We start from the raw sequence: 26,055 nt of genomic DNA on the forward strand, positions 1-26,055 counted from the left end.
TTACTAACACTCAGTGCACAGGTTACAATGCAATGTAGGAGCTAAGAGAGTCCATTAGTAGAAGAATTCAACCAGCCAGAAGAAACGGTAAGAATACTCACTCTAGAACCAACAAGTAGGACCAACTACTTTTCCTGTTTTAGAATTCTGTGTGGGGTTTTTTGCTTTTTCTTTTTTTTTAAAGACAGATAATTAACCTTGCATCTTTACAAGTCTGTAAAATGCCACAAAAGCAGCTAATTAGGAGAATTGTGACACAACAGGTTCTGTACTTGCTGATGCACAAAACACAGAGCCCAAATGTTCTATTTGAAAACAGCGTATTCAGATTTGTCCCAGACATGTTGCTTTTGTGCTGCTAGCAAAGACTAGCTACTGAACAGGACTAAGGCGGCTGCCGAAGGACTAATCTGCTTGCAATAGTTGAATTCCCTGGGGACCCAGGGGTTCTCAGCTAATCCCAACCTGGAAGCAGACTGAGGACAGAATCTGGGTCTGTCTGGGTAGTAAGAAGGTAGCTTATCATCAGCCATACAAATATGTTTTAAGGATGTCCAAGTCACAAGTCAAGTTATTTATCTTATTTTTCAGTTCATAAATGAATTATTTCGCTTATGCCATTTAACCAGCCAAGAGTTTCAGCTTTCAGGTAAATACTATTTCTTTGGGTAAGTGATCAATGGAATAAACATGCCCTTTGGCCTTACCAGTATACTAGCTCATCTGTATCCTCCCTCTGAAATAAGTTACTATAAAATGAGTGTAAAGAAAGAAACAAGAAAAAAGTTGGTCATTGTGATTTGGAAGGGGTACCGTTACATGGTGTGATTCTCACCATCCTTTCTACTGTAAACAAAAACCTCATGTGTGCTGTTGTTGCTGTTTTGCAGGTCAAGTACAGCAGTGATCAGAGGCAGATGAAAGGTAGACGTAGTGTGCTTCTAGACACACCTGAGCTAAGGCATGTCAAAGAAACACAAAACAACATCTCAATGGTAGGGTACTTTCTTCCTATAACTAGAGCATACTAGAGAATGGCACTTGACTTCCACTGGATTTTGCCTTCCATTAATATAGGTAACTAATGAAACTCTCTGCTCAAGTATGGAAGGAATATTTTCTTCTTATGCCTGTTGAGGGAGTGTTTGCTAACTGCATATGACTGTAATGAACATTTTCAAAGTACTAATAAACAGTTTTCTAACAGTTAAATGTCTGTTCTTTTGTTTGGGTTTTTTTTTTTCTTTCAAACGTACACACCCTCATTTGGGCATCACACAGTTTGACTGGATTAGGTGACACACTTCACCTTGTGCCTGTGCACGTTCCTGGTTTCTGCGTGACTTTTTTTCTTGGAATGAGTTGTTTTGTGTGCATTTGCTTGTGTGAGAATGTTTGTCAATTTAAGTCTTTGATGATTAAGACTATTTAGAAAGTAAATATGCATAATCAGGGGTACTACCTTTATAACTCTTACTAATACTGGTTTTGTTCCAACACTTGGTTATATAACACTTTCTACCCTAATGTCCTTGGTTTTAATTTTTTGTTTTGTTTTATTTTGGAAAGCAGGCTGCTTAGAATAACTGCAATTCTTTCTAAAAACCTATGTTTAAAGCCAGCTGGCATATGATAAAACAAAAGAGGGAAAGACTACCTTTTGTATGAAACTGTGCGTACAATCAAAATTCTCGGTGAATGAAAATACTTGAGTTCTTTAGAACTATTACTGCTGGAACATTTTTTGCTGACAGATGTAGTTGTCTACATCAGTAGAGAGCTATCCTATCTTAGAGAAGAAGGGAATGGACCAGATGACCTCCTGAGGGCTTTTCCTGTCCTATGTGACTGTAAGATAATGCTTTGCTGCTTAAGTTAATGCTTAATTCAGTGGCAATGGAAAACAAATGCAAAAATGGTAATAAAATATCAGGAAGTCAAGTTAGGGAGATAGGCTGGATGGCCGGCCAAGTCTTTTCTATCTCATGTATGTAACAATTCTATTATGGTGCAAAACCCAAAGATATAAGTGCCTCATAAAACAAACATGTATGCATTCCTGCGTAGAATAATCATTTGCTGTCAATTACAGCTTGTGGAAAAATGTAATTCTTGTTTTCCTAGGTAAAATACCATGAAGATTTTGAGAAGACAAAGGGCAGAGGCTTCACCCCAGTCGTAGATGATCCTGTAACAGAGCGTGTGCGGAAAAACACCCAAATTGTGAGTGATGCAGCATATAAAGGTGTGCATCCACATATCGTTGAAATGGATAGAAGACCTGGAATAATTGTTGGTAAGCTGTTAAATACTGTTGCTATTGAAAACACTCTGGGGAAGATGAAAGCCTCTGCTTGTGTTCTCCATTATAACCAAGAAAAAGTACTCCCAGATTTCATTTTCACTCTTTTCTCAGCCTGAAACTTGTGTTGAACTACTGGTTCAATGCCAGCTTCTAGCAAAATAAGAATGGGAATGAATGGAAGATACACTATCATTTGCTCTGTAATTTTTTTTTAAAATATGGATAGTCGTTGCTATTACTTTAAGTTTGAATTTTAACTTGACTCTTCAAGAAAGGCCAGAGTATCTGCTATAATCTTCATTTTGCACGGAAGAGAGATTATTAAAGCTGTGAGTCTCCAAGATTTCAATGTTTAAATATTGCAGACCAGTTTGAGATTTCCCCTTCTGTCAGTCAGCAATTTCTCCAGAGCTGCACATGCTCTATTTTCCTCTTGCTTTAGAATTTCACACAGCTTTCAAAATACCTCAAGCTGTAATTCATCAATAACTCATTAGATCTCTGGTAAGCCAAACACCAGAGTTCACAAGTGATGTTCTAAAAGATGGTCCAAGATAAGACCAGGTGTTCAGGGGGTAGAATACAGATTGGTTTTGTATGTAGAGACAGACTATTTCATTAGGGTGTCATACTGAACACTATTTCAAAATCAAAATGGATATTTGAAATCTTTTAAAAGTTAGCAAGTCTACTATGGTGTCCTGGTTTCGGCTGGGATGGAGTTAATTTTCTTCCTAGTAGCTGGCATAGTGCTGTGTTTTGGATTTAGTAGGAGAAGAATGTTGATAACACACTGATGTTCTAGTTGTTGCTAAGTACTGCTTATGCTAGTCAAGGACTTTCTCAGCTTCCCATGCTCTGCCAGGTGCACAAGAAACTGGGAGGGGGCACAGCCAAGATAGCAGATCCAAACTGACCAAAGGGCTATTCCATACCATATGATGTCATCCTCAGTATATAAACTGGGGGGAGTTAGCCAGGGGGCAGCGATTGCTGCTCGGGGACTGACTGGGCGTCAGTCGGTGGGTGGTGGGTGGTTGCATCACTTGCTTTTTTTCCCCTGGGTTTTGTTTCTCTCTCTCGTTGTTCTCCTTTTCATTACAATTTTTATTTTTTAAAAATTATTACTATTATTATCATTATTTTATTTCAATTATTAAACTGTTCTTATCTCAACCCACAAATTTTCTTACTGCCCTTCAAATTCTGCCCCCCATCCCACCGGGGAGGGGAGGGTGAGCGAGCAGCTCTGTGGTGCTTGGTTGTTGACAGGGGCTAAACCACAACGTATGGCAAAGGAAATGGTAACCTGACGTTTTTATTTTTTTCTCCCTTCTTTTTCTTTTTGGGTGTCCTTTTTCTGTTTTTCTGTGCTTTACAACAGTGTAGACCCCAGAGGGTCTACATAGAGGAAAACATGCTGAGATAGCACTCTAAAATCCTTCATACATAGTAATAATAGCAAGGGTTGAATTTAAGTCTACCTCTCAAAAATCAGAGAAATTGCAGGTCAAATGGACTAATTGGTGCGTCCTATAGTCCATCCTCCTGCCTAAGGCAAGGTTATCTATATCATTCCTGGCAGATGCTTCTTCAGTCTTTTCCTTAAAGTCTCCAAATGAGTCTCCACCACATAAAGAAGTGTATTTTTTAACTTTTGTGCAGCCACCTTTTGCATGTCTGTAGCTACAGCCTTATGTCAGAAGGGATTTCTCAAAACTGAGTGTTTAGAGAGCTCTGCCTGGGGAAGGTACTGATGCTTTTAAGACCATGCAAGCCTCAGAGGGTCACACATTCTGGATCTAGGGCAACCAACTTGTTCAGAAAACCATTGTCTGTAGAGACCCAGGCACTTAAACTCACTTCCATAGCTAGAAGTGGTGCAGCCAAAGAGAGAGAGAAAAGCTCCTGCAAAATGCACTTTAATATACAGTTTGCGATATGCTGTTTAGCGTGCACTTCAAACCTCCTACTCTGTACTGCATTGCACATGTGCTGTAGCTCTATGTAAGAATCATGTGTGCAATCCTGTGTTCAGTAACTGAAGGTTTGCTAGCACAAACAGATTAGGATTAAGACCGTCCCTGAGATAAATTCTTGAGCTGTAACTAACTGAACTATTAGTACTGTTTATCACCTTAAAATACTCCAGTATCAAAACACACAGGAATTCTTAGCCCCCCATGCCTGCCAAACAGCAAAAATAGTGCAACTGTTTAAAGGAAAGAGGCCATGACAAACCTGTGAGCCTAATATTCAGTGATATTTCACCTAATGCTTTTTCAGAGTGAACTGCAATTATAGTATCTGCTTGTTTAAAAAGAAGCAGTGAGCTCCCTGCTCATGGAATGTCCTTGGCAGCTAGAAAAAAAAATCGCAGACTGAAGAAAACAACTGTAACTCTCTTGAGTTTTTTCCTGGCTGATAATTGTTCAGCCAGTTAGGAAAAGTACCCCTGTGTTCAGAGTCCATCTGGTTGGTTTTTAAATTATTATTGGTGAAGCTGTAACAACATTTTCAAATACCCAATTGCTAAAATTAATGCCTCTGCTTTGGAAAATAGGCATTAGTTTTAACCATGCTAAAGCCATTTTAAACCCATCAAGATAAATTATCTAACTGAGCTTTGGATCTGTGACTAAAGAGGCTCCATGATTCTCATGTGAGCATAAGGATATTTTAAATTGGCAAAAGTTACCAGGAAGTTAAAATTGATCGGTGCTATAAATTGCCAAGTTTCTGATTCTATGTATGTTATTTCAGATTACAGAGATGGATAAAATCAATACAAATCAACAGCTGCTGCACTGATGCTGCCATAAAGCTGTACTTATTGTGTTTTTACTTATTAAAGCATGATCAAACAGGAAAAATTGGGCATTTGCAAGTTCCCCCACCCTCCTCATGCCTGTCACTGCTTTATGTAGTTGCATAATTTATCACTGTTAGGACCAACACATAGTTTATCAAAAGATTTTGCATTGGCTTTTATTTATCTTGTCAATAGGGCGTTAGCACTATGCCTCACCTGATGGGAATTGCAGTAGATAACACATAATGTACATACACACTGAATGCATTCTAAAGCCATGGAATTTATTTTATTAGCTCTGTCTGTTCTTTCCATTGCCTCTAGGCTATTAATCATTTGAAACGTGACATATTTGGGGTCCCCACAGTCCTACTTTACCTACCAACCCATTATTTAGCTTGGTACTAATCAAACCAGCAAAAGGACCAAGTTGAGAAAACCATTATTTTTCCCACTTGCAATGCATTGAGTAAATCTTGCAGACAGGTCTGCCCAAGAAGCAAACCACTAGTAAAAAGGTGTGATGTGGTAGATTTGTGCTTTAACTGATTATACTTTACATCAAGGTTTTATTTTAAACTGGTTTGGAGAGATTAAATGATTATTATATTTTTAGACATAGCAGATATGAGTTGTATATATATTAGATTGATGTGAAGTAGATTAAGAATTTATACTGTAGCTGCTTCTGCATTTGTTATAAGCCTCCTCGTGTACAACTATTTATTTAACTTTTTTAAACTTATTTAACTAATTATTTGTTAAAAGTTTATTAAAAAGATGGTTCATTCTGTATTCACTTTTCTGCTGTGATGATAACTTAAGCTCAGATACGAAATTAATTATTTCTTATGGACTCTTTTTTCTTTCAATATCCAGTTCAGATGTGAATTGAAGAGATATTAATAACTTATTTGTATGAATGAAAGCTGCAGATCTAATGATTACTACTGTTATTGAATACATACATTGAAGTCCAAAAATGCTTTTTGATAGTGGGGTAGTGGATCAACAGTAAGTCTGTGTCCCAGGAAACTTACATATTGGGAAGACTAGTTAAGATCAAGAGTGGGCTTCATTTTACCCAACTGTAGATGTCTACAGTGTAGGTTTCTGCAGCTGAATTTGTCACCCTAGTCCATTTTTTTTACTAATTAAGAAAGATGGACACTTTTGAGTTTATATGAATTGAGCAACTTGTAGAAATTTATTTTGGATAAGATGAACTATGCCTCTGATTCTGCTTATTAAGCTGACATAATCTCTACTGCATGCAAAAGAGGGCTTGTAGTGCCTCTGTAGTGCTCTGTCAGCTGTAGAGATGTATACTGCCAACTGTCAGCTATAGGGATATATACTGCAGCATCTCCATGGAGTAAGGATGCTGTTGGTGGACTGGGGAAATAATCTTGTAGCTCTGATGATTTTGGTTCTCCTAGTGGAAAAGAGTTCTGGTATGTGATATTTAACTTGTTTCCATTTATTTAGACTTAAGAAAATACTAGGGTCATATTTAGAAAAAGAAAACAAAAATTGGGAGGAAAAAGTCTGCTTAAAATAATGTCAGTGCTTAAAATGAATGCACTAAGTTCTTTTAAGCAGGAAAGTAATGCTTTCCTGTCCTTTCAGGTGAATATCTAGATCTTTTGGTTAATTTCTAGATGAAAGAAATTGGTTGCTGATTGTTAAAACTCATTCCTTTCATGCTTTTACTTCCTTTGTTGTTTGTCTGTCTTATAATTTCTGTGCTTTGGGAAAAGATCTTAAAGTTTGGCGCACAGATCCTGGCTCCATCTTCGACATTGATCCTCTGGAGGACAATATTCAGTCTAGGAGTCTGCATATGCTTTCTGGTATTGCTTATATCCTGACTTTTCCCCAGTTTGGCTTTTTATGTTTATGAAACTAAGTTGATAGAGTAAATTTTCAGGTCAATGTGCCATCCATATGTTTTATAAGTATGTTTTCATACAACTATAGTATTGTAAAAGCAGTGTTTTATAGGAACTTCAGCAGTAATCACATGTGCAGATAAGAAATAGTGAAATAAATCTTATCCTAATCAACAGTTATTCATACCACTTACAAATAGTCACTTAAAAAGCATTGACCTAATTTATCCTCGCTATAAGCAGAATTTTCTAATAGTTGGTCCTTGCTAAGATTTCAGAGATATAGAAGGTGGCCTATTTATGAAATTGATTTCTTTTCTATGCACATTTTGCTTATATGGCACATGTTATTATGCGTTGTGCTATTATTTGCAGCTCCAAGGTGTTCATAATTGAAGGGTAGATGGAAAAGGAGAGAAGATAATGTAATAATATGCAGCAGTGTTTTGGCTCTACAAGTTTTTTGATTTTTTCTCCCTAGAAGTGTTTATTTTGAATGTTTAATTTTGCACATGTATTTTCTTTGCTACTCATAGTGGAACTTTAAATATTCTTTTGAATGTCACACGGCAGTATTTCCACATGCACTTGTATGCATGCTGGGATAAAGGAACATTTTGATTTTCCACTGGAAATTTTCATATGCTTCATCTTCATCCCTTTTTTTCCCAGTATCTCAATCCTCTCTTCCATTTCTGCTATTCTTTTAAAGCAGAGAACAAGCTTAGTAGTGTCTGATTTTGAAGCAACCTTTTGAACTATTGGTGTTCAAAATGGATACAAAATCATGAACAGTTCACTTTTCTCTAATTTTAATGCCATCAGTGTATGAATATCAATGTTAGCAGTGTTGGGGTTTTTGTTGGTGCTTGTCTTTGCACTTCTGTCATCTATTTACTGTGATATTCTTTCTTTCTACCTTTGTAGAAAGAGCAAGCCGTTACAGTAAGCAGTATTTACATTCTACCAGTTTGGGAGATTATAAATCAGATGGCTCTGACACGAACCCTACCTTTTCTTACTGCAGTGAGATAACAAGGCCATCTGATGAAGAAGGTACCCCTTGTTCCCACCTTTTTCACTAATGACACTACCACAGTGTGTTGAGACCTCACAGGCCTGTATTAACTCCATATCCTTGTATAGTCACAAATCGTTAGAAACTGTGTAAGCTATTGCCTGATTGATTGAGGAAGCAAAGCAAAATCTCGAGACTGCAGAGTTTCTTGCATGCCATATTGCTTTATTGTGTATTCTCTTTTACCATTTTGGTAACACTCTCAGTTTGAAAGCCCTGTTAACTCCTGTTTACAGTGGTTAAGAGAAGGTGTGTTGTGTTTTTGCAAAACGTACATGAATCTGGCTTTTTTTCTCTTGAAAGAGAAAATCTTGTTCTTTTTTCTCTGAACTGAAAAAAAAAGCCCAAAACCTTGTGCTTTTCAGTGGGCAAATCAAGTATATAATAGTATTTTAGTGACTGAAGTACTTCTCATATTAAACTATGCAGGTGCTTGTGGCTCTCTGTTTCCATCCTGAAAAAAAAAAAGTGTATCAAATGACAACTTTCTCATGTGTGAAAGTTTTCTTATACTCTCAGCATTTTGGGAGCCAGGGTTAATATTCAGCTGGGAAGCTTATATGGTCTGATATTGTTTAACATGGATTAATATTAGAATACTTTGATGAACCTGCATTCCCAGGTTCACAACTGTATCTTGCATCTGTTTGATGCCATAGATTAGAACAAAATTTATGAAAATGACGAATAAGGGTCTGGTCATCCTAGTGGCATTACAGTGTGTACTAGACTTGACTGGTGAATTGTAAATATTCAGAAACATTGCATTCTAAATATATATTTTAAAAAAATAGTGATTTTTACTTCTCAGTTGTGAAAGAAGGTGCATTGAAAAGGTTATTCACAGGGTTACTATTTTTTTTTTTTTTTTTGAAGAAGAAGGTGTTAGAGTAAAGATATTGCTACCATTTAGTTGCCTGGCATCCTTGAATTACCCGTGCTTTTAGAAGATTTTAAGGCATCTTAATTGTTGACTGCACCTGATTATGTTCTCCCACCCAGAGTAATATGTTATTATAGTAGCCAGTGTTTAGGGATTCTGTGTTGTGTTAGGTGCCATGTAAATACATTCAAGCAGCTCTGATTAAGAACAGGAGAGGAAGAAAGTGTTCAGACTGAAGAACTAACTGAACAAAGAAACAAACACAAGTCTTTGACAGAACTGTAATGCCTTCTATCATGTCTGTCCATCTTTATTTGATATTTAACTATATGCCCAACTCTTTTAATAGATGATAGCAATAATGCATATCATGCTGGTTTTTATGTCTCTTCGTGTGATGATGTGAAGTGGGCTTCATAGTCCAGTGCATCTTGTCTCTCTATGGCTGTCCTGATCTTTTTTGGCTCTATTCCAAGCCATTTTAACATTGCTTTGTCAGCTTCATTTGATTGTTAACAGATATTTTTTATTACTTGCCATATTGAGAATAGGAAATGAGCTTTATTTTCCCAGTTGTTCTGGCACTAGCAAGCTTGCTTTTTGTGTGTCTATTTAAATCTATTGTTGTGGTGATATGTTGAATAGATCCTTGCCAAGATCAACATATTTTAGAAAGATATTGTTTCTGCTTTTGACCCAGCTGGGTAGCCAGGGTTTGAGCACTTACAGACAGTTCCCATTGCAGGGGAGAAATAAATGCCAGAGCTAAGTAATTTGACATAATCCTAACGATTTACAAGAAAATGCCATTTCTGTGAACACACTCAGAAAAAAACAGCATCTTTGGGCAAAAATACCAGCCTTTTTCATGGCAGCATCCCATCCAAAATGTCGTTTAGCACGTAGCCACAACGTGAATTTGCCCTTGACCTTTATACAGTATTTCTTATGGCATACCACAGTAAATGAGAACCAAATCCATTTTGCTAAGATTTTGTGGCTGTTTCTCATGGAGTCTGTACTTTTAGATCTAGTACTGTTTCTCACTGGCAATTGTTCAATTTGATGTTCAACACCAACATGAAAGACAGTTGGAGACCTGGGACCAATTTTACAACGTCTAAGTGTCTTTGGCCTTGTCTCAATCTTTCAGATATTTCTATGTTGTTCAATTGCTAATTTATTCTAGATACCTTCACTGATATTTGACCTGTAATTCAGGTCTTCCACTGCCACTGCTGATGGATTTGTTCCTTAACCACCTCTCCCAGCCCTTAGCTGGGTCCCTGGCTTCGTACCAGATGTTAAAGGCTTATTCAGATCTAAAGAACTCTCTCTCTTGTCTTTGGGGAATTTCAGTAACAACATCACAGGGAGGCTACTAACTTTGTTCACTGGAATGACTTTTTCCTGTTTGATTCCCTGACCATTATTTTAGATGATGAGCTTGAGTTGAGCCAAGTGTGCCTCCCAGGGATCAGTAGATTTTTGCATGGTCTAAGTTCAGGAAAATCCCTGTTCTCCCTTTTAGACTGCTGGAGGTAAAACTGGATAGGAAACAATTGTTAATGCTTTCCAGCAAGCCTGATGCAGGTGATGAACTTTCATTTTGATGTTCCTTTTGAAATTACTTTTCAGTTTTGTCCTTTTTGCAGCTTCTCTCTGTTAGTGTTTTTCAAGGTTGACTTTATTACTTCATGGTATCATTGAATTTTTTTGCCATACCGGACAGAAGGCATGGCACTAGAGCTTCTCAGTCTGCTTAAATGCTTTGTAATTAATTACTGCCCTAACAAAGATTTCCTTTTTACCTGCAAGCCATTCTGTAGCACTTCCCGGAAGCAGCTGGGTGTCACATTAGTTCTTGCAAAATTCTCAGCTGTTTTTCAAGTAGTTATTTTCAGCTTGGCTAAAGAGGAACAGAAGCTAACGATTTCTCTCTTTCAATGCTGCTTTTAACACTGGTGTTGCAACTTCTCAGACATGGAGCTAGTCATGTGTTTTTGGGAAGGTTTTTCAGATTATTTTTGTCAGAAAGAGAAGTTGAGATACATGGATGTCAGATTTATTTTTGTTTATAATGACAGACCAGAAAGTTCCTTCTTCACAGAACACTGTAGGAAAAAAAACAAAGAGATAGTTTCTTTGCTTTCAGTTCAGGTCTTTCTAGACAGCATTGTGTCTGACAAATTTCTCAACTGGGTGGTTTTTTTTTTAGTTTCTTTAGAAAGTATTTTCTGTCTGTCCTGATTTTCTGTGCAGTCTTACGCACTGTTTTTCTCCCAATTCTTTTCACACTTACTCTCTTGCTCCCCTTCCTCCCCTACAAGTAAGGTCCCATCCTGTTAGTTTGCATTCAGGCACCAGGAGAAGATGATCTGGTTCATGTGGCTCAAGACCTATTCCAGTCTTGCATTATTTTGGACAGTTGTATTTGTATTTCAACTATCCACTCTATGAAGGAGATGAATTACTTTTACATGTAACTCCCATTTACATGTAATGATGGAGTTTTTGGTGTCTGATGACAGAAAAGAACACAGGTATCACCTAATTGGACTTCTTGTATTCACAGTCTCTACAGTGTTTCTCAGAAGTTGTGCTAAAGCATGTATTTTTATAAAGATATCTTCTCCTATGTTAAGGTTTCCATATAAAATTCATCTACCATCTTTTGCCAGTAACTTACTTCAGCAAGTGAAAATGGCACTTAGCTCACACCGTCATGGCTCGAGGCTGTTGTGTTTAGTTCTGTTCCCCCAAAGGCAAGAGTAAAAATGCTTGAAAATAGTACAAGTTCACAATACTGGAGACTTTTTTGGTTTTAAAGGCTTGTTATTTTAGAACACTTTCTATATATATTCTTCTCAGTAGTTCCATCTCCGGAGACTGGGGTGGGGTAAGGACTTTTTAACACGAGTGTTAATATGTGGTGTAATGTAAGATAGGGAAATGGTGTGGTGTATGATCCAGTGCCAGTCACAGAAACCAAGTTCCGTTCCTCAAAGCCGTGTGTGTGCAGGTATAGACAAAGAGTGCCAAGATAAAGTGAAGGCTGCAAGTAAACCTTTAAGGTTGGTTAATATTTTTCTTCAGGCCCATCGTTTGTAGTAAGCAAAGAAACAAAATACTACAACTGGAGGAAATTCTGGTTTAGGATTGAAATGTAAAACAATTTAAGTCTTTGAGAGCACAGAAACTTGTCCTTAGGGGAGTTGACCTTGTGTCTACAGGGGTCATTCAGCTACTACTGGAACAAATTCCAGGCTTTGCTATGATGGCAGGGAAGTGACTGTGCACATTTGTGTACTGCTAGAACAGAGTGTCCTGATGGCTGGCCAGATGATAGCAGATGAGCCATGGCATGGCTACTAAGGCTACCGTTTCTGTCACTTCTGTTTTGCATCGGTGTTTGACTCATTTTGTGGTGAAGAATTCCTCTTAATGTGTTTGGAATTAAAAGATCCATCTGCACTGAAAAAGTATCACTGTTGTTCTCATTTCACTGTTATTTATTCGTTCTCTCTCTCGCTGTCTTTTATTATGCCACAATTTGCGTGCACATTTTGTTTTCATTATACTTGCATGAAAGTGTTTTCCTTAGGGTTCCTCCTTTTGTTTTAGTTATCAAAGTCCTTTTATGCTGCTTTCCTTCAATCCTGTTTCAACTGCAGGATGTTTTCATTTCACTTTCTAATATTCTCCCTTCTCTTGGTTTTTACTTTAATTATTGTTCAATTTATTGTACCTCTGTGGGGCTTTCTGTTTAGCTCTCTCCTGTTTTTCTTTGATTTAAATCAGCAGGATTTTATTTAATATTACCAAGTTTTGCTTTCAGTCTGAAGGTTTCTACTTTAAAATTATCTTAATGAACATCCTGCAATAGATGAATTTAACTTTTTTTGTCCCCAATACACGCTTTTTTTCTTTTTAGTTGGAAACTGTTAGGTTGTTTTTTTCCCCTTTTGCTTTTGACCTTCCCTTTTTTTGTCTTCTATTTCCTCTTAATTTCTAGTTTAATTGGTATGCATCAGCATATAGACATGATATATACATTTTCCCTTACCATATGTTCAGATTTTTTCAGTGTATTAAAGTGTCTCTTTATTCTTATTTTAAATTGTGTGTATAGTCTGTAGATGGAGAAAAGTCAGATGTGAGTATGAGTTCCTTTCAGTCATGGATATATTATTACTCTGCTGGGAAAAAACTTGATTTCTTGGTTATTTTCTAAGTCATCATCATATTATCTTAAAACCTGTATAGAAGTCAGCCTGTAGGAGACAGAAATCAGGTTCGCTGTATTCCCAAAAGCTTATGTTATGTAGCAAACCTTAGTGGATATTAGGACAGAATTTTCAAGTGCCTTTTGTTGCATTTTAAAAATGAGTACTAAAATTTCATGTATTTGGTTGGAGCCAGTGTGTTACTGATTGGTTGTGTGTTCACTATTTACACTTGTCTCCTTCAGACTAAGCTCTTCAGATTCAGTTCACCTGATGCCACTAGACAAGTAGTGAGAATTAACATAAAGAGGCCTTGATATGAGGTTTAAGGTCTTCCTTTCTTTATTCCGATGAAAGGGTCTGCTGCCAACTCAAGTCTCTCACTTTGCCTTTGCCTGGGAAGCTATCTTTTACTCACACTGCCAATCCAAATAGACAAATTTCAACAAACCATGAAATTTCACTTATATCTTGATAGTCTCTTAATTTTTGTTATCAACCTTAAAAGTAACCTGTAGGTTGCTGTGAAAAAACTGAAAATTCATATTAGATACTTCATTGATACTACATAATAATTGGACAGATCCAGAAAAGATTAGTGCAAATAACCTTTGAGGAATAAATACAGCAAATGGGCATGCTGGCAATTTGACTCCAAAGCCTGTGAAGACTGCAGAACACACAGTACCGCAGCATCTTCCTGTGGGATATGGGTACTTACAGTTTTGAAGTCTTTATATAGCTTGGAGTGGAAGTAAAGTCAATGAGAAACAGTAAGTCAGTCCTTTCATCTCTCTCCCTAGTGGCATGTCCTCCTTGTGTGATGTGAGTCTTCTGAAGAAGAAAGGCTCCAAAGTAGCTGAGACTGCTCCCCTCCCTTTCTCCAAACTCCAGGTCTTTCTCTTTGCCTCACTAAGGCAGGAATGTGTTGTAGGCCATTAGAAGTACTATTGTTTGAACTGCAGTCTGAACACAGCCCTGCAAAGAGGAAATATAGGTTTGTAGAAATATTGTATATCACTGGAAACAGTCTTGCACTGTGTACCAGCTCGTGGAGAGGGCTTTTGTTTCTTAGCCCGACACTGACATTTTAAACATTGGTTTCAGGGATGTCTCCTTCTCTCCCCCTAGCACACACCGATATCTGTGGCTCTGTATGTAAAATGTTTATTTGTAGGATTTGCTTGAGGCTTTGACACCCACTGAAATTCAGAACAAGAAAATCCTAGAACAAGAACTGTGCTGCTGCTTCTGCTCCTGGTTAGTCTGGTCAGAAGACAAACTTGTCAGATGAAATGGAGAAAAACCCTCTTCATTTCACATGCTGGAATTGCAGAGACGCTCCCTGGTATGTGGGCCAAGGAATCTGCTTGCATTGGGACAGTGGTAATACTCTGCTCTTGTGCCGATGGATGGACAAAGAAGAGGAAAGGAAACAGGATTTGGTTCCCTTCCTTGCTCTATCCTTCCCATCATTTTTTATAAAAAACCCTCTGGTTTTGAGGATGGAAACAATCACCATTAGTAAAAGACAAGTCAAAGAAAAAAAGAGGGAATAATACCTGACTGCTCATTATATTGTAATGTAGAGATCTATCTTCCATCTCCAGGTGCAGCTGTCGGGAATACAGGACAGAAATCCTTCACCCCTGTTTGTATTCATGTTCAGTTGCTAAGCTCTGTCATTTTAAGGAGGTCAAGCAGAATGACACAGCAGCTATATTTTCTTCTCTGGCAGCCAAGGAAGAATGGTTCTTTTATGCTAGGTAGCTGAACTCTGTTTCCGTAACGTTGTTCCCTAGAGTCCAGTAATCAAACATGGCATTTGGAGGGAGAGGAATTGTAGATTTCACAGGAAGAACTATAGGCTTTTGTGGGTTTCTTGTCCCCTTTCAAGTGTATCAGCAGGCTGCACTGCCACAGAAGGCTGAACACATCAAAATAACGCTCTGTGTACTCCCTCTTGGTGAGGGTCACATCCACACTTCTCTTGGGCACCAGACTCTTACATCTGTTTCTGACTGTTTTTTTATTTCAGACTAGATGGTGCTTTGGTTTTGCTTCTTTTACATGCAAGCCCCCAGCAGGTTTGCCAACCTGAAAGCTAATGTGTGGGAAAAAAAATAGTCATCTTCTACTCAACAGCATCATGGTAAAACTGTGCTTTTCCATCTTGGTAATAAGATGATTTTCTGTTCTTAAGCATATAATGTAGTACAAATGCTTGCAGTCAAATAATAAATACCTCACCCATAAACCTCTTTTAATATTTTTAAACTTGGCTAAGCACTTTGTGTATGTAATATGGGCACAAGTGTATGCATGTGTTTGGTATATATCTGATACCACAAATTATTTAGCATGAACAGTTTTCATTGTTAGAGAGCGACTCCTGGTCTTCCGTTCTCAAATAGATTTTTGCTGAAATGATAGAGTTTCCTTTGTAAAGGTTTGCTGTAACCACACTGTACCCCAAAAGGACAGTGCTTGTTCAGGCAGCAAGGCAGAGCTCTCTCCCTTCTGAAAACTGCAGCTTTCATTTGAAGGAGGTGTATTTGGTGTTTTCAGCTTCTGCCTCCTGTTTTGCATTGATTCCTGATGTTCAAAAGGACTTTTTTTTTTTTTCTCCTCTGATTAAAGATAATGACATTACAGATAGAGGGATTTTTGAAAACAGTGGGAGAAATGTTAGAAAGGTGTTAACCTTTTCACTTCTAGATTTGAGGTAAGAAGGAAAATTAGATGCAAGCTTAGTTGTGAGAGTTCAGATTTCAGCTAGAAACAGGTTGGGTGTGTTCCTTATACATGTGCTAAGTTCTGTTTAAGTTTCTGTGAAAAGAAGATTTCTGACTCCTTAATATATAATTTGTTCTCATCTGAATAATCCATTTCAGCCTTTCAAGCCATGTAAATCTAGGAATCCAGAATGGCAATGGGACCATATTTTTGCACTATCTTGAGCATTATTGAATCTATGTGTCCCAGTCTGGACTATCAGCCTTTTAGTGTCCTCTGCTGAGTGCATTGTTAATGCAGAACATGAGAGAAATTAGTCCAGAAGATTAGATTTCATTCTCTTCCATTACAAAGAGGTATGAAGTATCTGTAAAATCTTATTTTTTAATGTAAAACTTGAAGCTTCATATGACACTCCAAGTGAGGGCTAAGTTAAGTTTTGATTCAGGTTTGATTTAGAGCTCTGGGAATAAAAAAAAATATCCCACATTGCTTGTAATACATTAAGGTATAAATTGTGATTCATCTGAAAGCATATTTTCATTTAGTGTGTGTTCACTGAGGATGAGGTAATGTTCCAGGGAGAGCTTTAGATTTCACACTTCCAAAATATTTTTGCTAAGATTCCATCTGCCTGTCTTTGATTCCCGTGCTTCTCTCCCACACCCTTGACATCTGGTGGCATCAAAAGGCACTTCCCACACGTCCAGGTGGAGGAGAATCCAGAATAGATCCCATTTTCAATTTCGGTAGCATGGCAGCGGTTCAGGGGATCCTTCTATTTGCCCTGCCAGCTGTTTGAGTTTGATGTTCCTTTTTTCTTTAAACAGTGAGCAGAAAGTGGAAGGGAAATTTCCAAGTGACTCAGCAGTTGGAAGCGTTAATGGCTCCCTTGGCAAGCAGTTGTTTCAGTTGTTCAGTGTGGTCCCCTAGAGCAGCTTTTGATACACTTCAGAGGATGTTATATTGAGCAGACAATAAATATCATTAGTAAAATTATGTGCAGTCACGTACTTGATCCTGGTTGATGCTATCCTTCCACCATTGCTCAAATTGGTTATACCCACTATGCACATAAATAGCTGCACAGAAATCAAAGCACACCTTCCGTGAGAAGAACATGCAGGCTCCTCTCTTTAATGCAAATGGGCAACAGTTGATGTTCAGCGAATGTAAGGGAGTTCAAATTGTAATTGAAGGCGTGTGGGTAGTATAGCATGTTAACATAACCTTCATTTTACTAACTCTTCCCATCTGTGAGGAAGCCTAGAGCAAAAACCTGCCTATTCACGGTTTAAGAAGGAATTGCAGCTTCCTGTGGTACACCGTGGCCCCACTAGGACCGAGGATGCCTCAGGCTGTCTTTCAGACGTTTTGTGCCTTCATAAACAAAAAAGTGTGGTGCAGTGTGTGAGGAAAGGAAAGGCATATTGTACTCTGTTTTCTCAGCTGAGACGTGCTGCAGCTTAGGTGGAATGTCAGGCAAAAAAAAGTCAGCTGGCAATAAGGTTTGTTTGTCCGTGGCACCAAATCCTGAGTGCAGTTCATATTCAGAACTCCAGAGCAGGATGCACTGTGATTTGGTTATGTCCAGTTACAATACCAGTCAGGGAAATGAGGATACATACAAATATTATGACATACCAGCTGTTAATAGATACATAGGCTAAACACTTTGGACTGTACGGCTACCGTTGAATACTAATTCCAAAACAATATTCATAGTGGTTTCTGCTATAATTCATATAAAATGGGTGGGAGTAGTCTTTTTATATTTGAACTGCTAGAACAATTCCTAAGACATAATATAATGTAGAATATATATGTGTAAATACATGCATTGGAGGTTGTAGAGATGAGTTGAAGACTTTGTCTTTTAGAAACTATAGTAAAAAAAAAAAAAAAATTTCACAGCCCACACAGGTCAATGGGTCTGCCAAAGCAAAACAACCAGCCAAGACCCTCCACGCTCCCATAGCATCTGTATAAACTGTGCTCCAAATATACAATCCATTCTCCTCTAGTCCCAGTTAGTAATTCTTTTGTCCTTAGGTTGCAATAGAGTATTTAATGTATTACGTCTGCTTTTGTAAGGAAAATGAGTGAATTAAACATCTAGAAAATATTTTGCAGTTGAATATTCAAAACATAATTTTTTATCATTTGCACTACATTTATCTGCTTTAGAATATTCTGCGTTAATCATAATGACCCTAAAATGACATTTTAGGATGCAAAACTGGGGACAAATAGGACTCCAGTTTTAGGGTTAGAAGCCAAATCGTTGAGCTAGTTTTACTTTCACAGTGCTGTAGTAAGAACTTGTCAGTGGGATCTGGAAGGGCAATAAATGGTTTGTATTTTAAGTGAATTAAATTATAAGTGAAGTAGATTGTTGTAACTGCCCATAAAATTCTAAATGTCAGATACAGGATTCATACAGTTTTTAAAATCCCCAAAACAACTGTTCATAGAATTTGGCTGAAGACAATAATTGTTGTCATTCATTCTGAATTGTAATTTTGTGTTGTGTTCACTTCCATTTTTCTCCTGTTCTTTAGCAAAAAAAACATAAAAACATGTCAGTATGAACAAACACTACAAACAGCCTCTTCCCATATTTTTAAAGGCTGGTAACCTTTTGAAACACTTATTGAATTTCCTGGGAGATCATTTACCACCTTATTTTATAAGAAATACCTTTAGCTTTTGTGTGAAAAAGCTTATGTTTTAAGGGGCTGCTGTGGAATTATATTTATCAGATCTGTTCTTCTCAGTGTTTATGGTCTTACAGTCCTAAATGGCCTTTCCAAAGCAGTCTGGGGAAGCTGATGGCATTTTCTGTTTATCAAATTGTCTGCTCTGCCAGGACAGGACTAGCGCTTGCTCTTTGCAGGCTGTGAGGCTGCCGCTCACCACCTCACTGCTCCACAGTCAGACACAGTCACAGGTGGGGACTCTAGTGGTGGTTGGGGTCCAGCTTCTCCTTTCCTGTTGGCAGAGCACAAGATTACCTGTATTGAATACTTTCAATACTATTTCAATACTATTGAATACTCTGTGATGCTTTACAACAACAATAATGTGTTAATGATCACAAAGGCTTTTGAGCTGTGACTCAGTGTCCTCCACTCCCTATTCCTCAGTAGATATGATGCTCTAAGGAGTACCCACAAGCACTTCCTGGCAAAAATATTCCCTGTGTTATTGTCTTTTAGTGAAGAGGGTGGATGTTCTGTTGACTGTCCTCTTTCTTTTAATGTAGTAGAAAACAGGACATCCTGGATTCCTTTCATTTTTCTCTGGACTATAACATTTAATACCTGCTTGCATACATGGCTTCTGGAGACTCTGCTAGCCTGGACTTTCTCTGAATATAGCCCTTTTGTGCAGTTCCTCTGAAGGGGAATGAAAGCTGTACTACTTTTATTTAAAGGAAAAAATGTCCATGAGAGACTGGCTTTTTGCAGCACAAAGATGTAGACCCTTCAGAGAGGCCAGAATGGACCTCAGGATATAGATTGCCCTGAAAAAGATTAGAATGGAATTTGACTGATCCAATATGAAGAATTAATGAAAAGGCTGGAATGACCAGACACATAAACCATGACGTACTAGAGAGGCAGTTTGCCAACCGTTCTTCCACTAGACTAGCTAGTACTCCCAAATTCCCACTCCGTGTGCTATTGGGTGTGTGATGGACTTATACAACAAAGACCAGCATAACCAGTATTAATGATATTGGCTGTTCATACAAATTAGGAATTTTGGAACAGGTGAATTTTTTGTGCGTTTGCTCTCAGGAGTAACTGAAGTATGAGATAGTCCCTCTCTAAAAGGATAACAAATTACTAATAAAATACAGGATTCCATGTGGCATGAGCACATTAGATGTTCCTTTTGTCATTCCTTTCAAAATTTCTTTGTTTTCTTTGACATATGCTAAACAGCTATGTGTGATCTTCTGTTGTAATTTCATTCAAAATCAAGTTTTAATTTCTTATATTGAAACTGCTTTTAAGAGTTATAATTGTGTGATTCTGCCTTTCCCATAATAATCTACTTCAGCTCACATGGTGGGTACATACAGTTAGGCTTAATTATTGGTAGCTGATAAAATGGTGTTATAAAATAATGGTGCTTAAAACGGCCTTAGTCTAATCATGACACTAATGAAGTTTAGTTTAAAACATTTTATTTTATCCATTGTAGTATGGCAGTAAGTATTCTTGAGAGTAGATACATTTTGATTTTTTGCATCATGAATAATTGATGTCAGTTATTTTAAATACAAGGTTAATCATTTTGTTGACCTCCCCCCCTAATTTTTTTTTCCAAGTATTTGAAGATTGCAAGGTTTATTTCTTACATCTTTGTAATTTAGGTTATGGAAACTTCCTAAGCTTGTAATGTTCTGAATTTGCCACTCTCCAAGTAGTTCAGAGCTTCAATTCTAATGAGGTCAGTGAGCATGGCAGATATTTATTAGCACCCTGTGTGAATTAGGCCATACTTTCAGGTTGTTATTTCAACAGCCTAATTATATCTGGGTTTGATATTCCAATTTACTAACTAATACTGACTCCTGTAATGGATAGTATGCAGAAAACTGCTGCTTCTGACAGCACCGCTGAGAGCAACAAGCCTGGTAGCTCAGACATCCATGAAAGCAGCCTGACTGACGAGTAAAGGGCAAGAAAAAGAGGGGGAAAAAAAAGAAAGAAAAGAAATGAAGGGAAAGTTACTGTTACAAGAAAAAATGCCAAGATGCCTTACCATGTTGTTTTCTACTGTTCTAAAAACAGCACTGTTCTGTATCAGGTCTCACCATCTGCAGTCTTCAGGTTAGTGCTTTTTATATGCTTATGCAGTCTGACCTATTCCCAGTAAATTTGACTGTGCTGTGCTACTCTTTCTGACTAGAAAATAATAAAACTCTATAATAGATAAGAGTTATAATCAGTTTAGAGTATGTGTTTCCATTTTCTAGCTTATTTGAAAAGTTAATGCTGAGCAATTTAACTTTAGAGATGGTTGGGAATTTTTCAATATTGTTCATTAGAAGATAGCAGTTTAATGCCAAACTTCTTTATAGGAGTGGATCACTTGTGATTCATGTCTCAATGCCAAAATCATCAGTTTCGAGATTTTTAAGGCCATAACTTGACATTTTTGAGACAAAGAATCCTGCTTTATGTTGAAATATGTTTAGTTTTGAAGAGTTATACTAAACATTGAAAATTATCAAAATTAAACCTAGATTGAAATAATTGGCATAAAATTGTTTCTTTACCTGATTTTTAAAATTTCTTTTTGCATGAACCTTTGAGATTGTTTTTCTTTTCATCCCAATTTGGGACAGGAGCATTCTTGGCAATCAGTTCCGCACTGGAAAATTACTACTGAGGTTTTCATAATGTTATCTGTATCTAACATATCTGTACTCTTCTGTTTGTTCTCTATAATCCTGTAGACTGCTTTTTTATCACGTCCTTTAGAGACTATCCCTTTGCTCTGTGCCATGGGGATGCTGCAGAGTTCTGTACCTCATCTCAACCTCTTCAGCATCTCTCTCTCTGGGCAGTCCTTGCACACTCATTACAGTCCTTAAGGTCTCTGATACCTGTTTTTACTCTCAAGTAAACAGCTCTTGCTGGCTGCATTAGGCTTAATCTTCTCTTAACTTCCGCTATGACTTTTTTCAAATACTGTGGAGACCTAGTAGTTGAGCAGTGTATGCCATGTGCTAGCACACAGGAGTATTCTGCATTACACGGGATGCATTGTTTGGAGCTGGATGCTGGGATATCTGGAGGGAAGCATCTGTGAGAGGCTCAGCTCTTTTGTGGTTTGAACTCAGAGGGAGCTTGCACAGAAGTGAGGTGCTTGGGGGGGCATACCTCAGGACAGCTGAGCTGATCTAGCACTTTGCCGCCTACTGCTGCCTGTGGCCTTGGGTACCTGGTCCTGCCTTCCTTGCACTGCATCTGTCGCTGGTCTGATGCCTTGCTGAGCTGACTTATCTCACCAAGCCAGCAGAAAAACAGCCCAGCTGAGAGGAAGAGAAAAGGTGGTAGAAGTGTTAGATTGCCTCAGCCAACTCATGGAACATTGACCTCAGATATGCAGTGGGCATCAGGGATGGACTGCCTATAGCTTCTTTGAGAGGTATCACCTCAAGGCTCCTGCTGAGTTCTTCCAAAACTGTTAACTTTAGCAGAGGATTATGTTTAACACATCATCTTTAAAAGCCTGCTAAAAGCTCATCTGTCACAGCAATCAAGCAACTTTTCGTCTCTTTTTATGTCTTTCACATCCTATCCTCATTGTATCTATCCTGCCTGACTTGCTGCCAAAGCATCAAGATTCTTGTTTCTGATTAGCCTGTGATATGGGCCTTCTTTTAAACTCTAATTAAATTCTTGGTTGACCACAGTTATGTTCTCTTTATCCTGCTCTTCATGCTTGGGCAGGATGTAACTTCTGCAAAATGAATGCATTAGCCTTCTTCAAATGTCTCCTTAGAATTGTTTCTCAAGATACTTGTATGGTTAACACAGTGCTGGGCTGAGTTTATCTCAGGAGCTTAAACAGGAATATACACAGCATGGGAAATAAACAGGAGGAATTAGAGGGTGTGTGGTTGCCCAAAGAAGTGTACTGAAATCTCCCTCCTGAACTGAAAATTGACTGGACAAGGCCCTAAGCAACCTAACCTGACTGCAGATTTGGCTCTGATTTTAATAGGGAGGCAAACTATATTACCTCTAGAGGTCTCTTCCAACCTTAATTGTTCTATCATGACCCTTCTTTTTTTTATTGTGTGTTCTTTTGTACTGTGTTGTCTCTTGTTTATCACTTTATTTCCTTTCTTTGAATTGAAGCTCTTTGAAACTGTGTCTGTTAGTTACATACAGTACTTTTACATATTTTATATGTAAATATATTTTAAATATAACTTTAAATATATATTTAAATAAATGATATTTTTCATATAGTCTACTTTTGGGGGGGGGGGGGGTGTTGTTTTTTTGTTGTTTGTTTTTTTTTTTTTTCCCCAGATCTGTTTGGCGTTCATTTTTCCTGTCCTTACTCAGGTTGATTAGTACATTTTCATCAAAAGTCTTGCTGCCAATTTTGATGGGACAAGTCCTGGAGGGGAAGTACTACTTCAGCACATAAGGATAGCTGAATCAGACCGAGTGATGTCAGGTGCATTACCGTGGAAGTAATTTTGTTGTTACAAACACTGAATTCAGTTAGATTCAGGAAAGAGGGGAAAACTGTTGATACTATTCAAGTATGCTAGTCTTGGTAAGTGATGATAATGTACCACTTTGTTCAAGGATGTGATTGGCAATACAAATTTTAGCTCAAAACACTTTAAATATTTTAATGATGGGGAGCAGAAGCCAACATTGGGGGAAAGTGATAAAAAACAAAAAAGTAAAGTACTGAGCCAGAGTTTGTAAGCAAAGTTACCTCCGTGACACTTTCTGGAGAAGACTTTAAAAAGGTATCAGTTGTTATTATCCACCAGCTTCAACACAGCAATAATAGCTTACCCTAAGGCTGTATCTCCTTAGCTATGCAGTCTTGTAACTTGGACTGGGAAGTGGTCAAGGGGGTTGTGCAGTTCAGGCAGTGACCCATCCACATGAACAACCTGTGGGGTGTACCCGAGTACCCCAGAAGTGTACTCTAGACCTACACTTCCCCATGTGTGATTGCATCGCTGCTTTGACAATGTTTTCTGCTGCATGGGACATAGCTGAGTAATTTCTAAGGGAAGGCCAAGAGAAAGAAGGAACTGAAAGCTATGGGAGAGACTTTTTAAGACCATGAGGGCTACTCTAGATGCTGCAACCTGTGGAAGATAAGGCAGCAGCAAGGCAAAACAGGAGAAGGACTTCAACGTATGTGGAGCAACATGGTTCCCATAAGCAGCTTCATCTATTTTCAGGAAGCTAGTCATAGTGTCAGTAACACAAAGATGTATGATTCTAGCTCTATTGCAACTTTTGTTCTCCTCAGAAAATCTACAGCTTGATCATGCTCTTACAGATGCTAGAATTAAGCACGTAATAGTAATTGTCTGTCTTTTTACTTCCTGCTCTCTTATGTTGTTATTACAAAATGTTGCACTATTCTTAGTGAGTTCTCTGAAGTCTTAGTAGCCTAGTAGTGAGAACATGAATTAACATCAACACATAAAGTGAAATAAATGCTTAAAACTGCATGATGTCTGTAGGAGTAAATGAAGGGATTATTACTTTACATCTGGTTTAGTAAGTGGCATATAAAGTAGTAATCACTTCACGCGGGGATACATTGAGGGTCTGCTGTACGAAAGAATGAAAGAGAGTTTAAGTATGGTTTTGATAAAACATTATCTCTTGGAACCTGCCCTTTAAATGATTTTTCTTTTCGGCATAAACTTTTTTTTACTACAACGCTCTCTTAATTATTCCTTTACTGTTGCCACAGTCTGATCTTTTTCTTTCCCAATCCTTCTTAAAGCATGTCCTGATGGGTACACACTCTGCAGACCCCATTGTCTGCTGCAGCCAGTTGATACCCGCTATTATTCTTTCAGCTGCTTCTTTTTCTTGGAGGCTTCCTCTCTGTTTGCCTTTATCATGTTTGTTCATTTTTCTCTTTCTTTTCTCTGAGGAAGCCTATAAAGATATAGTAAGAGAAATATGATAAATTCCTTCAAATAGATAATTTAAAATGAATATCTGGCTTGCTTGGTAAGTGCAACAAGAAAATAAGTTTTGATACATCAGAATGCATCTGGTAAAGTCTTAACGCAACAAGAAAAAACATCCACCTGTACTTCTGGGAGCAATGGTCAGCCCTCAGCTCCCTCAGCAATAAATCTGGCTTCAGCTAAATGAATTTCGTGTTCCACCACTGTGTTTTATTGTTCCCTTAGGTTAACTAAAACCATTGCTTTTGCTGCTGCTGCAGTCAATGTTATAGAACTTTATATTTTGGTCTGAGCCAAAAGATTGCGGTTAACTATGGGTGATGATGATGATGATGAAAAAAAGTCAAACTCTTTTTTAATCACACCTTAAATTACCTGTATGTCACCAGAAACACAGCTCAGATCTATTGCCTCTTCACTAATCTGCTTATTTATGTGATTCCTAAATTACCTTCCAAATAGACAACCATCTGGAAAGTTATTAAATATTTTTGTAAAAAATGGTTAAAAACTATTGATCATTGTTTGCAGCCCTACTACAGTATTCTTTTAATGGAAGAAAAGGGTGAAATTACTCAGTCAACTGTCTTCAACACTGATAAGTGCCGATATATATGATACCTAAATAAATGACTGGAAGATAATTAGCACCTAGAAATTACTTCTTTTTGTTTGTATGGAATCTTTTTCTAATACTTCAGCTTCTAATTCTTCCCAAAATTTCTTCTGCTTTGGAAGAAATACTTTGTTTCCCTGGGCTTATGGTTTCCATTGTTGCAGGTAAATTAGCAAACAGGTTCACTGAGACAGTTTGACAGAATTCTCTCAGCTTGTGAGAAGCTGATTGCAAAAGAGGAAAGCACGTCTCAGACCTGCTGCTGACAGTTGTTGCAGAGGCGGGAGGTATGGGTTATCCTCCCCAAAACAAGCCTGTCGATTTGGAGGCTGTAATGAAGCTGACCATCAGTAGGCTTGCTGCCTTACACTGACAAGGGGTGATTGGTAGGAATTGAGAAAGATCTGTTTTGGGGAGAAGGAATCAAGAGTAAAAAGCTTCTACCAGCGTCTTCACTTCTCTTAGGAAGAAGAAAGGGACTCTCAGGGTGTCATCTTCTGCCAGGGACCAGGGAAAAGCTACCAGCCCTTTGTTGCTGCAGAGCAGGCAGGGTGCTGACTGATCAGCGGCCAGTGTCGGCTTAAGATACTACTTCCTATTAAGATAAAAAGTTCAAGCTGTGCTCAGTTTTCAACCCCCATGACCAATTTACTACTGGTATGAGGAGGTGAGACTCCATTTGCTTCTATGGACTGACCTACGTTTATGCTGGTGGTGAATTAGGCAAAATATATTCATTCTGGCTTGATCGCAGAACCTTTGATTAAATTATGTTTTTCTCTATTTTCTCATGA

The 26,055-nt window shown here is 37.9% G+C and overlaps 1 protein-coding gene across 1 annotated transcript in view; it reads left to right on the top strand.

Moving 5' to 3' along the window:
* NEBL (nebulette) overlaps positions 1–26,055 on the top strand; it is a 94,246-nt gene that overhangs the window by 60,117 nt on the left and 8,074 nt on the right. Inside the window, exons 22-25 of the mRNA XM_075728155.1 lie at positions 891–995; positions 2,125–2,296; positions 6,878–6,970; positions 7,937–8,065. Coding sequence (XP_075584270.1) covers positions 891–995; positions 2,125–2,296; positions 6,878–6,970; positions 7,937–8,065 — 499 coding nt within the window. The remainder of the gene's footprint in view (positions 1–890; positions 996–2,124; positions 2,297–6,877; positions 6,971–7,936; positions 8,066–26,055) is intronic.

Source organism: Pelecanus crispus, chromosome 2 (assembly GCF_030463565.1).
Source record: "Pelecanus crispus isolate bPelCri1 chromosome 2, bPelCri1.pri, whole genome shotgun sequence".
Taxonomy (NCBI): domain Eukaryota; kingdom Metazoa; phylum Chordata; class Aves; order Pelecaniformes; family Pelecanidae; genus Pelecanus; species Pelecanus crispus.